This window comes from Anabrus simplex, chromosome 6, assembly GCF_040414725.1.
Source record: "Anabrus simplex isolate iqAnaSimp1 chromosome 6, ASM4041472v1, whole genome shotgun sequence".
Classification (NCBI taxonomy): domain Eukaryota; kingdom Metazoa; phylum Arthropoda; class Insecta; order Orthoptera; family Tettigoniidae; genus Anabrus; species Anabrus simplex.
Window position 1 is genome coordinate 231,164,519 of NC_090270.1, and position 17,197 is coordinate 231,181,715.

General features: G+C 39.1%; 1 protein-coding gene and 1 pseudogene across 1 annotated transcript in view; one reads left to right on the forward strand and one right to left on the reverse strand.

Moving 5' to 3' along the window:
- Positions 1–17,197, forward strand: part of LOC136875944 (cytochrome P450 9e2) — a 152,545-nt gene that overhangs the window by 109,865 nt on the left and 25,483 nt on the right. Inside the window, exon 8 of the mRNA XM_068228271.1 lies at positions 9,709–9,930. Within this exon, the coding sequence (XP_068084372.1) occupies positions 9,709–9,930 (222 nt within the window). The remainder of the gene's footprint in view (positions 1–9,708; positions 9,931–17,197) is intronic.
- On the reverse strand, positions 2,774–9,262 carry LOC136875680 (uncharacterized; annotated as a pseudogene).

The window sequence follows — 17,197 nt, forward strand, 5'->3', positions numbered from 1 at the left end:
TATCCACTGATGGTCACTGGTTCAAGTCCGTAGCACGACACCGATGGGTCTTTCTCGAAGAAACAACAATCATGCAGCATGCCATACAACTAACATGCTCCCAAAAACTACTTTAACTGTACATAATGCCATCTAATCTCTATAAAAATTACATTAACACACGCTGATATCATTGTAAGAAGATTATTTCAACACACGCTCAAGAATATATTCCGAAGATCAAATTAACACCATCACACAAAAAAATATATACAAAAATGAACACCCCAAGGCATTAGTACCACGAAAATGACTTATACTAATCTAGCTGACCATTGCTGCATAATTAATTCAACAAATTTAAATATTACATGCAAGAAATTACTACGCACAAGTTTATTCTTCTAGCCGGAAGTTATTGTCTTTGAGATTAAATAAAATCAGATGTACTCATCCTTGTCCGCGTCGGTCCATGGTTCATCAATGCACCATTTCAGCCATCGGATCGGTCCATTGCTGCGCTCACTCCATCATGACCTTGGAAATATGACAGTCCTTAGGGCTGTCCTCCATGGTTCCTCTTCTGAAGTACACTGTCCCGACACGGCACAATTGATAAATAGTGTCCAGCACAAGCCGAAATACACTGAGCATGGAAACATACAGTATCAATCATTACACAATTTAAAGAAAATAAAGTAATCCCTCTCAAGATTCCATCAACCGTTCAGTATGTAGCCTGTTCTCCATAGGAATCTATCATTTAATATTAATTACACGTTCTAGCTTGACTCGCGACTCCATTACTTATAAAATTTCAGACTGCTTGCGTAACAAATGGCTCGGCACTTCACACATCTATACGTATTAATTTGTGACAATTAACCATTAATAATTCCCTAGTGGAAAAATCCCTGCGGGTTAAGTTCTTATCAATGTTTAAAGTTATTATTCCTGCCTACAGAAATGCTCAACGTTAGCTCGACGTTTTTCAAGCGACGATCTTAGAAACACGTCCGATCCGTTCAATTTCAGAATTCAGAGTGAGCTCCTCGTCAGGGCCTGGCGTCATGCAGCCCGTGTAGCCACAGTACACACGTCAGGGATTTCCCTCTGGATTGCACCATACTTCCTGTCTCTGGTGATAACATATTTAACTTCACGAGTTGCCAGGATATTTTAATTGAATTTTTACGGAATTATAAGAGTCTTGTCCACCTTTTATAATCATCTCTTCCGGATTTAACCTTTCTTCGCAGCGTTATCACATTGGTATTACTGATACCATACCAGTTACTCCTTTGCGCGCTGCCTTGTGATTCGTCGGTTCGAAGTTTTCGCCGGTAAATCTCCTTAGCTCTGTCTCTTCTCATTCTCACGTTTCTCTCTCTACCAAATGGAAAATCCCAGTGCTCTCTCTGATGCAACATCTCCTAATCCTACACACGTGTACCGTTGAAGATATGATTCAGCCTGCCGATTTTCCACATACATCCTGCTTCAATACGAACTCTTCTTTCTCATATATTATTTTCTCATTACAACTTAATCATACGCCAATGACATAACCAATTCGGTTCAGTATAATTTTAACAACGTGCTCGTGGTGAGTCTATTTTTTTCTCCTTTGAAGAGTTCACGAAGGAGAAAACGATATAACCATTAACTGCTGACGTCAGATCACATGGACTAAGCTGAACCTTTTACTAATAGGAGAAACCGTAGCAACGTTCCTCAAAGGAGTTTTCACCGGAAGGTTTCTGCCGAGGGTAGGTTAGAAAACGACATAACGAGAAAATTGTCATCCATACTCTCGAAAAAGAAAGAGAAGAAGAGCAAGTTATTAGGCATCTGGTGTGCATTTTTCGGTGGTAGCTACGTGAGCTATTCGTTGTGAACAGACTGACGCATTCTGTTATCTCATCCACGTATATGGGGATCCCTAGTGATAAATACCGTAGCGGCAAAACAAATGACGCTGGCATTTTTGCCCGTCTGCTGTCCACGTCTCTCTAGCAACGAAGTACTTATTTTATTGTATGTATAATAATAAGTTTGACATATTGTGAACTAGCAAATTTACCCGCGCTTCGCTGCGGTATTCAACATTTTGTACCGATTTCCACGTAAATTGCTACACATGCAGCAAGTAAGATTTTATAAAATTGCATGACTCTTAGGCCGTGTGAACACGTAGAGCGCTTCGCATAGTGCGTCGCGTGTAACGTGAAGTGTTACGCATAACGCAAAGCGTGCTTCCTGTTCACACCGAATTTTCTACGCTGTGCAGTCAGCTTAGTTTGGGGCGAGGCGTTTCAGGTATATCTAAGTTCGCTAGAAATTACTTTCTTGATAGATAACAGCTACTTAAAATTGAACATTAGAAAGAAGAATCGTGAGAGAGTTCATGAATTTAATGAAGAACGAAATACTTTCGGAGAATTCTACAATTCTGTACAGGGATGTAGGACTTCATCCAGACAAATTTTATAATTACTTAAGAATGACAAAAATACCTTTGAGGTGCTCTTAGGGAAGTTGGAAAATCATCTTGGTGGGCCTGGTACTAACTTCAGAAGAAGATATCGCCCGAACAACGGCTAGTTTTAAGAGTTAGGTACGTAAAATAATAATAATAATAGTGATAATAATGGGAAGTGGAATCGAATCGTATATTTATAAACCAAATTATAGTAGTATTATTATTGAAGGTGATACAAAAGATACAGAAATAACCCACAGCACTTAACACTTTACTTAAGGAAATAGCAATGTAGCAAATAATAATACAACTTTATGGCAGAGAATCTCGATAAGTAAATAATGAAAATGTGGGTTGATTGGATGCTTCAGGCGGTACCATAAAAGTCGTTTCAATTGAAGTATTCTGTCTTTCGTTATCTTCAATCTCATTGACGACAACTTCATGTATCTTAAGTCTCAAACGACGTTTCATATTCTTCACATTTAGCTTCTTTCAATAGCAGATCGAATTTTCTTTTTTTTAACACCCAGTATTTTACCTTCTTGGGTTCCCTTTTGTTTTTAACATGTGAAGACGAACGCGAAGAGTAGCTTCGTGGGATGGACTCTTCACTTTGTAGTAACGGTGACTGTATTATTACATGTTCAGTAGAGTCTTCGGATATTCCTTCCTGGCTTCTGTCAGGTTTTTCTTGTAGACTTGATTCGACTTTGCCAGAAGTCTAAACATCTTTAATAAGGAGCATCGCGTCAAAATATTGCCACGATGACCCCCTTCGGTACATCATCGGCTCCTGCTCCAGATCTCGGATGATTCACTTTCTTGCACTCTCGTTGGAAGTAATCTCTAAGATATTTCCATTTGAATTTCACGGCTTTAACTGAAATACTGCATAAACAAAATATAGACCTGAATGAGAAAAATAATTAGTTTGTACTGACTTTTCAAATTATGCAGTACTTATGAAAGAATTTGACTTACAGATGTAACTAACTTTCATATTTATTACAAAGATTGTACACAAATATTTATAATTAAATGAACCTATTTGCTATTTCTTTCAGATATCTTGCCACTGGAGAGTCATTTAAATTTTTGGCGCTTCACGTTTGATTATTAAACAGACGTATTTCTTAATATAGAATGTTTTACAGGTGATATACATTCCAACCCCTACAACTGAAATGTGGCGACAAGTAGCAGAATAGTATTGCGAGAAATGGAATTTTCCCAATTGTCTAGAGCACTGGATGGCAAACACATAGAAATTTAATGGCTAAATCCTTCTCTTTATATTATAAATATAAACAGTACTTTTCAATATTGTTACAAGCTCTTGTTGATGCAGGTTTCAAGCTGTTGATATTGGGGCAGTTGGACGTCGAAATGTTTGAGGAAATTTTAGAACTACCTCGTTATACACATTATTGGAAAACAACGCACTAAATATTCCACCAGCACGAGAACTCCCACAGCTTCAGGATATCGCTCCTTTTGTCATTATTGGTGATGAAGCATACCTTCTTTTGCAGTACTTGATAAGGTCATATCCCAAAAGAATTGTAGTCAATCAGAAACGTATTGATAATTATTGAATCTCAAGGGCAAGAAAAAGTGTAGAATGTGCCTTTGGTATTATGTACAGTACGTGGCGGGTTTTACTGAAAGCAATAAGAACTGATATTGTAAAAGCTATTTGCCTCCGTCACAACTTCATTTTAATCCACGAACTTTTCTAGACGGAAAATGAGGGGAACCTGATTGCTCAGCTTGGTAATTCATTACGGACTAACACACCAACACAGTGCAGTCTCTTGGGTAGAGTTAAAAACATCCGAGATATTTTCTGAGATTTCTTTAATGGCACTGGATCTGTAGCTTGGTAGGATAATTACATTTAGCTTAAACATTTTACTTCCGTAACCAAAAGGGGAGTAAATTTATGACAAATATAATCGTTCATGGATAGAAATATTTACTTCCAAGCCCACTACTAGCCTGCAGAGCGATATAATTCTTCATGTTACCATCTTCCGTTGGTGAAATTATAAACCGATATGAAAGAATCTGGGAAATTCTATGTACTGTGTAACAAAGTTACCTATCCTGTCACAATTTTAATCCCAGTTTAAAATGTGAGAATATAAGTAATATTACTGTACATGTTGTCTGTAGGAATGCAATAAAACTCACCGCCTTTGCCAAATGTTGCAGATACTTCAATCCACTTCTTTTGCAAAAGAGTTACATTTTTATAGTTTTTATGTCTTGAGTTCCATATTTCTTCTCTTTGAAACACTGCATGAATAATTTCTTCTTCCACAGCTTCAGAAGAAACTACGTAACGCTAAGCAGTTAACGAACACTACTCGTTATCTGGCGCTGCGCTTAGCTGTAAGGTAGGCGTTCAGCGCAGCAGAGCGCGGACGGTGTGAACACCTGGCTTAGGAACAAAGCACTGGTTATGCTTAGCGTGACGCTTAACGTTGAGCTAAGGCTCTATAGAGCCCTACATTGAGCAACACGCGACACACTCTGCGAAGCGCGCTCTGTGTGCACGCGGCCTTAGCGTTATCCGAGAAACACCACGGACAGACCCCATATGTTGTTTCTGAAGTAAGGTGCGCGTTGGAGAATTTTGATTATAATGGTAGGCCCCTTTTCCCAATGCCAGTCACAATCGAGCTGGGGAGTTTTAATTAAATGACAGGCACACTTGCCTACCACCAGTCACAATTGATACTGGAAGTTTTGATTATAGTAACAGGCCTCCTTGCATACTGCAATTCACAATTGAGTTGGGGTGCTTTCATTATAATAGCCGGCCTCCTTGCTTACTAACAGTTACAAGAGGATTGGGGTTTCATCATTATAATGAGATACACACTTACGTAATTCCAGTCACAGTCGAGCTGGAGAGTACTCATGAGGGCAGGTAATTTTTCCTCCTGCCAGTCATATACGGTAGGGGAGTTTCGATTTTAAGAGCAGGCCACTTTGCCTACTGGCATCACAACCTAGTTGGGGAATTTTGTTTTGGCGGGGGTACCCTTGCCTACTGACGGATACAATTGGCTAGCGATGTTTTGACCAACATTGCATGCTCCCTTGCCTACTGCCAGTCAAATCTACAAAAATATCTTTCATTATAATGGCAGGCCCTATTTACTAATACCAGTTATAATGGAATTGGAGAATTTCCGTTATAATGGCAAGCCCTATTTTCTACTGCCATTCACAGTCGATGTGGGGAGTTTTGGTTACAATTTCAGGCCTCTCTCCTACTGACGGTCGCTATCGATTTGGGGAGTATTAATTACGACGGCAGGTACCCCATTCCCAGATCGCTACAAATCGACTGCAATGTACATACATAGATACCGGTATACGAAAGTACATGCACGTTTATAATTCTCATACCTTAATTATGAGATTAAACGGTACGTATTATCGACAAACAGATTGTGAAATAAGACGCCCCTTTTTAGTAGTCTACATGGTTGGTCCTATGATATGTTCTCGTATCTGCTCTATTAATGCATCAGATTTAGTTAGAAATGTTGAATAGGGTGAAATGTGGGTACAGTTTTCACACTTCCCTTAATTTTTCCCATACAGCTAAAATCATAACATTTGGCTCGTATATGCCCACTGTCTTTGCCAATGCGCATGCCGAATTTGATGATTCTATCTTTTCTGTAAGTGTGTCAAATTAGAAAATATGCGTGTAAAATTACAACATTTACCTAAAATCGAGAAATGCAGCTCTATCTAACTTATATGCAACAATAAGTCATAGGAGCAAAGTTGTATAATACCCCAAATGGGGCGGCGATTGTGTTATCCGCTTTGTGATATGACTTACCGTTTAGCCACCAATTGCCTAGAAACGAAGGTCTGCACCATCATTTAAACTGACACCATATTTCAGTACTTTTCCGGGGTAGAAAGTTAAGTATTTCTTGGAATTTTGTCAAATTTCAATTTTTAGCTCGCCTGGCATATTGTGTCCGCCACATTAATTTGGGGGATAAAAATTAGGACTTCCAGAAAACTGTTAAGCCCATGAAAACTAGGCATGTAGGTCATCGCTTTGGAAAAAATATACCTCACTGGGAGAAAGAAATGCTTACACTTGTGTTCTTATGCTGAGCCCCAAATTTCAAAATCGGTAGTGGATTTGATCCTACCTCAGTTCGATGGTGTGTGAAGAGTTGTTGCACGCGGGAAACTAAAAATCTGCAAAGCTCATATCGGTAGATCTAATAGTACATAAATGAACACTTGTGGCTCAAAATATCCGGCTACTCGGTGTCTTCGGAAATAGTAAGCAACATTATTAAAAGCAGCCTCAGACGCTGTAGATCTTCAATGTGAACTGAACCTGCTATCAGCATTGCTCCCCAAATGTCTTCCAAAATCTGACCACATTCAAGCATCATGTTCAGAAGTATTCTCGGATGTCCTAGACGTGGAATGGGCCTTTTAGGCTTTGAATGAAGATTTTCCAAGGGCAGCTCGTTTTTTAGTTGCCATAGAAGGAGGCACCAACTCTCAAGTGTCACAAGCTAGTTACTGACTCCAAATAAGTTCCGGTTAACGACAGGTACGTTGTGCGATTTAATCGGCGAAATCATAGACTGTGAAGGAAAAAATGCACGAATTAAATTTTGTATAGTATCACTCAGAGTAAAGAGGGTCCAGGTTTCGGGATTAACACTCGCATACATACGGAGAATTTAAGGAAGAAAGTAAGACAGTTAAGAAAGATAAGAAGGATAATAACTGAGAACAGCCGGATAGGGCAAATATGTAAATACCATGGGGATGTATTGGAAAAGTGAAATGTCCCTCACTAAATTCTGATATTACGAGTTACGGATTTAAGAAAGCAGTAAGTTAACATTAACAGTAACAGAAGATAAATTTAGACGCAGGGATTTTTAGGTATTCAGATAATTAATGACGTATGGCTTCTAGTGCCGGGAGTGCCGGAGGACATGTTTGGCTCGCCAGGTGCAGGTCTTTTGATTTGACTCCCGTAGGCGACCTGCGCGTCATGATAAGGATGAAATGATGATGAACACGACACATACCCCCAGCCTCCGTGCCAGCGAAATTAACCAATTATGGTTATAATTCCCGACCCTGCTGGGAATTGAACCCGGGACCCCTGTGACCAAAGGCTAGCACGCTAACCACTTAGCCATGGAGCCGGACAAGTATTCTGATACGATGATGACCTGCGGTAAGAAGCAAGGCAGAGGCAAGAAATTAACGCAGAAACTAGAAATAGAAGAGAAACACTGTAAAAATTATAGCAAATGCCAGAAAACCACTTACAGTGTGCAACAAAGGACCATACTCCACCGTACGGTTAAAATATTTAGCCACACTTAGTAGTATTCGAAGTCGATCGTAACCTCCAACGGTACTTCGCAAATATCCCGCAGAATGACAACTTGACGTCTCTCTCGCCTTCTACCCAACGAACAACCACGAGTTAACCCTCTACTGCATGAATTATTTTTCGTTTTCGTTTGGTGAAGAAAATTTCAAGCTTTAATGTTCAACATACGTTCAGTGTATTAGATGTACCAGCAATTCTTAACTGGGGCTAATAGCTTAACACTCTTATGTGATGTGGATTGCCATAGTTGAATATATATACGATTTTTCACGATTTTACGCTAAGCTTTTAACATTCAAAGACCGAACATTACTACCTACTGGCCATGGGTACGTACTGCAAGGCGCAAGTACAACTTGCAGAACCGTAGGTCGGTAATGTCTTTGAGGTTGAGCCAGAGGTACTCCTGAAGCCTGTGGTAGTATGATGGGGAGGGCCCACGTAAAATAAACGGTGGTTGGTTCGCGTGGATGTTGACGGGGTGGAAGGAGTACCTTTGGTTGTAGGGCTGTTTTGACTTATGTTATGTAAAAAAAAAAAAAAAAAAAAAAAAAAAAAAAAAAAAAAAAAAAAAAAAAAAAAAACAAGGCATCACTGGGATATGTGTTTAATTGATTGTACAGTTGAAGGTGTGCCGTAAAACTACCTCTGTCTACAATATTTATCCATTTATACAGGTGAAAAGTTATTTGTTACCAAAAGGCAACAGTATGCAGTAGAGGGTTAACAGGAATGATGACGAAAAATTGCATTGTTTTACTTCCCTGCTGCAAGAAGCCAGTGACGTTGCCATGGCAATAAGTAGAATCACTGTCGCTCTGCGAGGGTGTCGAACACTCAATACAGGGCATGAAAACCCACAGAAACTAGTAATTTTCTCCGACTTTTGAAGAGTAAGCGAAATTATGTACGTAACAAAAGTTATTTAAAATGAAGGGACGTTTCCAATATAGTCTACAGTTTTTACAGAAAATCAACAGTGTATGAGAAAACATCAAATAACTCGTTTGATATCCATATAAACCCCCAGTCTGTTCCGTGAATTTTAAAACAAATGTACATCACAACTCGCTCCTGGATGAGTATACTCTAAATATGAAGTTTGGTCGAGATCTATCCAGCCGTTTCGCCGTGATGTTGAACAAACAAACATATGGACAGACAAACGGACACGAAAACGACTGATACGATCATGAGTTGACCTACAACGGATAAATATCTGAAAATTGGCAAAATAAACGGAACTGAAGACTGCGGACCCCCATAACTTTATTTATATATATTTGCTTGTGTTCATTACTGCAATTATTGTTCTCACAATAGAACATAAGATGTTTATCGTGGATCATAATTTCCCGTCCAAGAAGTGAGGCATCACTTTGCTTCATGTCCCAGAAGAATACGAGAAGCGATTTAATAAAGAGGCGTTAAGAACAGAATACTGAACAGTTTACTACGATTGCAGCTACACACTTCACAGTTTACGTTCATGCGCATACAGTCTTACAAATCTGTTTGTGGTACAGAGTTCACACACTAATAGCAGTCTTCACCCACAGTCCCATGTCGCTCAGCTGCACCGTTCGGCCAGTCCTCAGGCAGCACACCGTCGACCCTGCAGCACGCCGATCCAGTATTCACAGCAGTAAACACACTTCACAGCACTGTCCTCAGCTGCACTCACTGAACCCGTGACTATAACAATCCTCGTTCCCAATGGCTCTCTGCATGAATGAACTCTAACTGAACCGTTTCTTGCTAGTCCCAGCTGTCTTTTATCCTTGCTCTTAAATTCGTTGTTAATGAAATCTTATTTTTATTGTTTGTATTTTAGTTAGTTCTATGGAGTTTGCCGCTATTGCCTCGAGCTTCTACTTCGCAAGTTTCGAAACTATGTCGAGCCAGCTCTTCCTCATCTGCTATCTTCTAGCTACGCATCCTGAAGTACAGCGTCGAGCTCAAGAAGAGGTAGACTCAGTGCTGGGTGACGGAGGAGCTAAGGAAATGACGTATGAAACTATACGGCAGATGACCTACCTGGACATGGTGTTAGCAGGTGAGATAGTAGCATCATACGTGTACTGGCAGATATCCGGTGGTGGTAATTATCGTCCCTCGGCGTCGTCGTCATCTTCATCATCATCATCATCATCATCATCATCATCATCATCATCACCTTCTTCTTTTTCTTACAAATGGATCAGCTCGGGACCACCCCATACTCTTCCCGTGGGTACACGAACACATATATACACTTTTAATTTGGTACTCATCTATTCATTTTGACGGACCTTTCCATTTTTAACCAGGCATGGTTATATCCAGGTCCATACAGCAATGTTCCACTTCACATCTCGGCGTGATTTACTTTTTTGAGGCCATCACAATAGTACTACGTCCCAAAATAGCCCAAATGTAGAAGGTCTCGATGTTCTAGAATGTCTGGAGTCACAGGCACGCTAATTGACGATGTGATGACTGAATACACTCTACAATCGTCGAATATTATGAATTACAAACATTATTTACACATATCTACACCTCACTTAATCGTACCATTGGAACGTTCGAATATGACATGCAGTCTTCAAATAATATAACAGTGCACTTTTACAACGACCTGCCGCTTGGGTAGTCTAATCACTACTTTGCTGGTTTATTGCTTTGCTATTAACATAAACACATATCTGAAATGATGGAATTTATTACCACAATACACTACAGTAGCACACGCAAAGCGGAGAACTGCTGAGGGAACTTCCTTCAAACTCTTCGAACAGATTCGTACTTTAAGTATACAGTGCGCATAAATACGGATTTATAGATGGCTATTTCAAACTAATGAATCACACTGTTAAGATGCTCCAGGATTTTAGTGTCGGTAATGTTGAAATTACACCTCCGATTTCCATTTCACCCAACTTTAGAAGAATGGATATGGGAACAAACTCATGGTAACTAACTCTAGTCTCAAATAATGTTTGATGCTTGGTGTTTAAAAGGGCCTGACATCTAGGTCGCCAATACAGCTTCAACTCGAAGAACCTGCATCAGGAATCTCCGGAAACCACGCGCCATTATTATTAATATAAAAGTGTCTAAATATATAAAAGTAATCAGAGATGCCTTGAGAAAATGGAATAAAGTGATTTTTCACAAAGAGGTCCGTCCTGCCTTCTGAAAGGGTGTTCTGTAACTTAACTGATTTGGCTGTATACTGATATACTCCACTTCTTCAGAGTACAAGATGGTTACACATTACGACTAACTCCACTCGATATTTCTGATTTTTTTTTTTGCTAGTTGCTTTACGTCGCACCGACACAGATAGGTCTTATGGCGACGATGGGACAGGAAAGGGCTAGGAGTGGGAGGGAAGCGGCCGTGGCCTTAATTAAGGTACAGCCCCAGCATTTGCCAAGCATAAAAATGGGAAACCACGGAAAACCATTTTCAGGGCTGCCGACAGTGGGGTTCGAACATACTATCTCCCGAATACTGGATACTGGCCGCACTTAAGCGACTGCAGCTATCGAGCTCGGTATCCGAGGTTGTTAACAAAAGGAATCACTCTTACGCAACACTTCAGGTCCTTGTCAAACGCACCCACCAGGATACGAGTATCACTATCCAATAATTTACAATCTTACAATTTATAAATTTTACCTATAAATTATATGCATCAGTTACGTTGTTTGTTAAATCTGTTTCAATCGGGCAAAAACCGATGAGTGCAATGTTAATTTTAGGTTAACATGACAAATAATAGCATTTATATTGTTTCACCACTGATTAAAAGTCATAATTCTTAGCACAATTCACTTTGAAGATAACACTCGGTCAGAAGTGCGCGAGTTGTAAAAATGCATAATTTTCATTGAGTAAGAAACACATATACGTTTATGTTTTATGCCACGGTGAACTTCCATTAATTCGTTAGGGTATTACTGAATTTTTTTATACATTTTGTACCCAGTGCCCAGAAATTAATATTAGAATATTTTTGCTGTGATTTCATTTGCGCATGCTGCATTCTAAATGAAAATTATGCATAAACACACATCATCATTATAGTTTGTTATGATTTTCAGCGATTAGTCTGCAAGTCTCAGTGAATTAACTGAACGTCTCCACGATCCTCTATTTGCAACTAACTGCGGGACCTCATTTACTTCAATACATCTTATCTTTAAGTCATTAGAAGCCGAGTCTAACCATCATCTCCTTCGTCTACCTCTAGTTCTCTTAACTTCCATTACCAAATTAATTTAACTCCTATTTAACCTATCCTCCTCCATTCGCCTCACATGACCCCACCACTTAAACCGGTTTGTGTGAACAGCTTCATTAGTCGAGTTCACCGGGCGAGTTGGCCGTGCGCGTAGAGGCGCGCGGCTGTGAGCTTGCATCCGGGAGATAGTAGGTTCGAATCCCACTATCGGCAGCCCTGAAAATGGTTTTCCGTGGTTTCCCATTTTCACACCAGGCAAATGCTGGGGCTGTACCTTAATTAAGGCCACGGCCGCTTCCTTCCAACTCCTAGGCCTTTCCTATCCCATCGTCGCTATAAGACCTATCTGTGTCGGCGCGACGTAAAGCCCCTAGCATTAGTCGAGTTCATTCCTAACATAGCCTTTATCTCCTCATCTGAGTACCCTCCTGCCATTGTCCCCATGTCCGGCTCCATGGATAAATGGTTAACGAGCTGGCCTTTGGTCACAGGAGTCCCGGGTTTGATTTCCGGCAGGGTCGGGAATTTTAACCATCATTGGTTAATTTTGCTGGCACGGGGGCCCTGGTATGTGTGTCGTCTTCATCATCGTTTCATCCTGATCACGACGCCCAGGTCGCCTACGGGTGTCAAATTAAAAGACCTGCACCTGGTGAGCCAAACATGACCCCGAACACTCCCGGCACTAAAAGCCATACGCCATTACTATGTTATTGTTCCCACCTGTCTGTATGCGCGATCTTTCTCGTTACTTTCATGTGTTACTTCTAACTTACGAATCAGATATTTTGAGTCCATCCAGCTTTCACTCCAGAAAAACAAAGTTGGTCTGGAAGCAAACCGGTGTATAGATAGTTTCGTCCGGAATTTTACTTTCTTGCAGAATAGCGTTGATTGCAACTGCTTGCTCACTGCATTAGCCTTGCTGCACCTTGATTTATCTCACTTACTGTATCACTATCCTGGGAGAATATATCTCCTAAATTGAAATGATCTACCTGATCCAGGATTATATTCCCGACCTTACATTCATATTCTCTCAGGTTTCCTCCCAATTGACGTCACTTTAGTCTTGGGAAAGCTAATTTTCACATCATACTCACTGCACCAATTTTCAGGTTCCAAGATATTACATTCCAAGTTTTCGCACTGTCTGCGTTAAGATCAAGTCGTTAGCATAGGCCAAACTAGTTACTATATTTTCATCCAACTGAATCATACCCTGCCTCTTCATACCTTTTAGTAAACTACCCATGTAAACTATGAACAACGAATGTGTTATACTTTAGCCTTGCCTAACCCCTGTAAGTACCTTGAACCAAGAAGTCCTCTCGTAGCATTTTTCAATCATTTGACGCATACAGAAAATCTGGTCCAGGCCGCCCATCTGCGATCTGAAACCACACTGGTTGGTGGTTTTCATCCAACTTACTCTCAACCATTGATCGCACGCTCTTCTCCAAAATGTCAGTAAACGCTGTGCCTGGTACAGTGATAAAAATACATAGTTGTTGCAATCTTTTCTATTCCCTTGCTTATAATCGCAGATAGGAAGCTAGATAACAATTATAGGTTTCGTCCAATCAGAAGATACCTTTTTAACATTCCACCCTTATCTTATTAATCTATGAAGTCATTTCATCCCTGCCTTCCCACTATATTTTACAATTACAGATCTAATTTCATCTACTCCTATTTTATGACAAAATAGTTTTTTTTTACTATCCCTTCCACTTTCTCGTTGCTTTCCTCCTCATGAACGCTGTTGTTCACGTCTGCCACAGGAAGATTTACTTTGACGCCAAGATGATTTTCAAAATATCCCTTCCACCTGTCCATTGATTCCCTGCGATCAACTATGAGATCATCTGATTTTCCCAAAACACTAGCCATCGCCTTTTCCCCTCCCTTTCTAATTTCTTATTACAGTCCAGAAAGGTTTCCCTGTCGCCTGATCAAACCTTTCCATGTTATTGCAAAAATAATAATAATTATTAATTAGCACTACAATGTAATAATAGTCATGTTTTTTATAATGTGACCTATGTCACTGGAAGTAATTTTAAAAATATAGCTAATGATTTTAACGTCTAAGTAACAATTGACATGAACATTGTAATTGACACTCATGACTTGTTATATTCAGAATAAATATTTATTTTATTATTTATTTTATTATTTATTTTATATTTTACTAGCTGATGAACCTGTGCTTCGCTACGGAATTCTCAGAAAGACTGTCTTTGTGGTTTTTCCAACTGAAGTCAACATAGGTCGTTACAATGACGTCCGTAGGAATTTAGCGATCTAAAGCAATGAAAAACCGTACATTTTCTCACTTTTAACGTACAGTACTATGGTGTCAATCTAACAGTTCCAGTGCTGGAATGACCAGGCCGCAGGCAGCCGTGAACACTCCTCCGCCATTATTCCGTTAAATGTGCACAGTGCTCATTCCAGGAGCGCCTCAGAGTAGGGACTGAATAGCTTGAATGCTATGATGAACCAGTGTGTTGCGTACCAGAAAATGTATGAACCAGGGGAATGGCATGCAAAAGGAAGAGAGAGACCTAATTCCCCATCTACTTACCGCCAGTATTCAGGCAGGCTCTTATACTCAGTACGCAGCAGTAATCCCGTCTATCGGAGATGAGTGGCAACAGAAGATACAAAGCTCATCACAACAAACAATGGTTAACGAAATGTTATTGTTGATCAATTTTATGAGCTTTCTATATTGTAGGCCTTCACATTTAGTTTTCTTTCGACTCTGTGATATTGAGGCGTCTTACAAAATTATTTATAGCGTAGACTGTAGTTCCTTATTTCCCTACTTAACATATCGATTTTCATTAGATTCTGTTAACCCATTTTCTCGTGACTCGGCGCAATACAAATTCATGAATATCTCTGTTATCATAACCGGTACGGTAAAAATGTATAAGACATAAATGATCGGAAATTTGATACTGTATAACTTTAGTTATGTAGTATTTATCGATAGGACTATTAATAACAAATATTTGAAAATTAAATTTTAGGCCTTCCCCTAAACTACCATTTCACTCAGCGTGAATAAAAATGTTTATGACCTAGATTGTAGGGACTTATTCCCCGACTTTGCATATCGATTTTCATTCAATTATCTTCAGCCGTTTTCTCGTGATGCGCGTACATACACACATACAGGCAGACAGACAGACAGACAGACAGACAGACAGACAGACAGACAGACAGACAGACAGAAATTACGGAAAATTAAAAAGTTCATTTCCTTGTTACTGTGGACACGACCTATATATAAATACCATTATTTTTAAATTCTGATTAATGTACAGACAAAATTCTTATTTTATATGTAAAGATGAACAACATAGGGCCGCTTCAGTGAATTATACAGAGAATATTTAGCTTTCCTATTCTTACAATATATCCTCATCCTCTCAGATGCCGACGTCCATTCTTCAGTTGAGAACACTCTATGTTTTGCCCTTTTATTAATTTTCGTTTGTAGTCTCACATGTGAGCCGTTGAGAATTTTAATTGTGTTTGTTTTGTTCTTGAGATCATTTAGTGTTATTTGTACTTCATTAATATTATTTTTAATTTCTGTGATCCATTTAATCCTGGTATTGCTATTCCGTAATTTTTCTATTATTGTTCTACTAATTCTAGTTTTCAGTATTCTAATAAGATGTCCAAACAATGAGATACACTTGTGCTCAATACTGGTTCGATTTCCTTATAAACTATTTTATTTGAAGCTATCTCCAATGGCTAATAACTTGATATTGTTTATTTATACACATTCTATCTTACGTATTTTATCAATTTAATATGTATTAGTAGTTCTGAAGATAGTTTCATTTACATAAATCACCTTTGGATGTGCGTCTATTTTTTTCTTAATTTTATTTCAATTGATAAGCTTTTTCTGTTGTATGTTGCCCCCTTTTCCTACCATCAAGGTAATCTGCCCCAGACGAGTCAGTCGCTCCCAGGCGTGCTCAGTTCGCACAACTTAACTACGAAGATAACTACAAATCACACCCTGGATTTGATGGGGAACATACTGTATATCTAATATGGACGAGACGAGATGAACTAAAAGCTATAAATGATGCAAGTCGAGGCATGACGTCTGTTTTGAGGAAAATACGTTTATTAAAAATAAACAAGAAATACGAAAGGTATAGCAAAAAGTATCATCAAATGTGACAAGGAATACATGACTCAGATCTTTCTCAATGGTTATAAAATTCATCTTGAGGATCAATACACAATATTACAATTAATCAAGTGTATCATCAAATATCATCAAATGTGACAAGGAATACATGACTCAGATCTTTCTCGATGGTTATAAAATTCATCTTGATGATCAATACACAATATTACAATTAATCAAGTGTATGCGACACACATACTTAACATTTAGCAAGAAAAATTCCTGAACTATTACACTGTGACCTGCGTACACGCGCACACTTCTGGCTGGTTTGTTAATTCTTCCCACTTTAGATGAGTATTTCCCCTTTCCTGCACATTTTACCTTAAAATAAAAACGTGTTTTAATGCGCTTCGGGGTGAAAATAACGAATCTAACTGTATACATAAAATATACGCTGAGTGGTAAAACATTCTACTAATATATACACTTTCATAACGAGTAACCACTTTTACACAAATCACCTGTGGGTAGGAGCCACACACAAGAACAATCACATAAATGGGAAAGTATACACAAATCAAAGAACAAGAACATGTTGTCATATTTCTCTGGCATCACCAAGGAAAGCATGCCGCATTCAGGCAACTCGCAATCACACACTCTCGATGGAAAATGTTGATGAGATAAATATTACACTTTGAACAATCACTCCCTATTCAACGGAGGTTCCTGAAAAATATTACATGACACAAAATAAATCATCTGGCGGACCTTACAACATCAAGCATAAATCAATATGGGTTCCTAAAATAAAATGCATGGCACAAAATTCAAGAAAATCACATAACTCAACGTGGGTCTCTGAAAAAGCATGGCACAAATAACCCTCAGCGAGGTCGTACCATTAAGGACTAGTCAAAA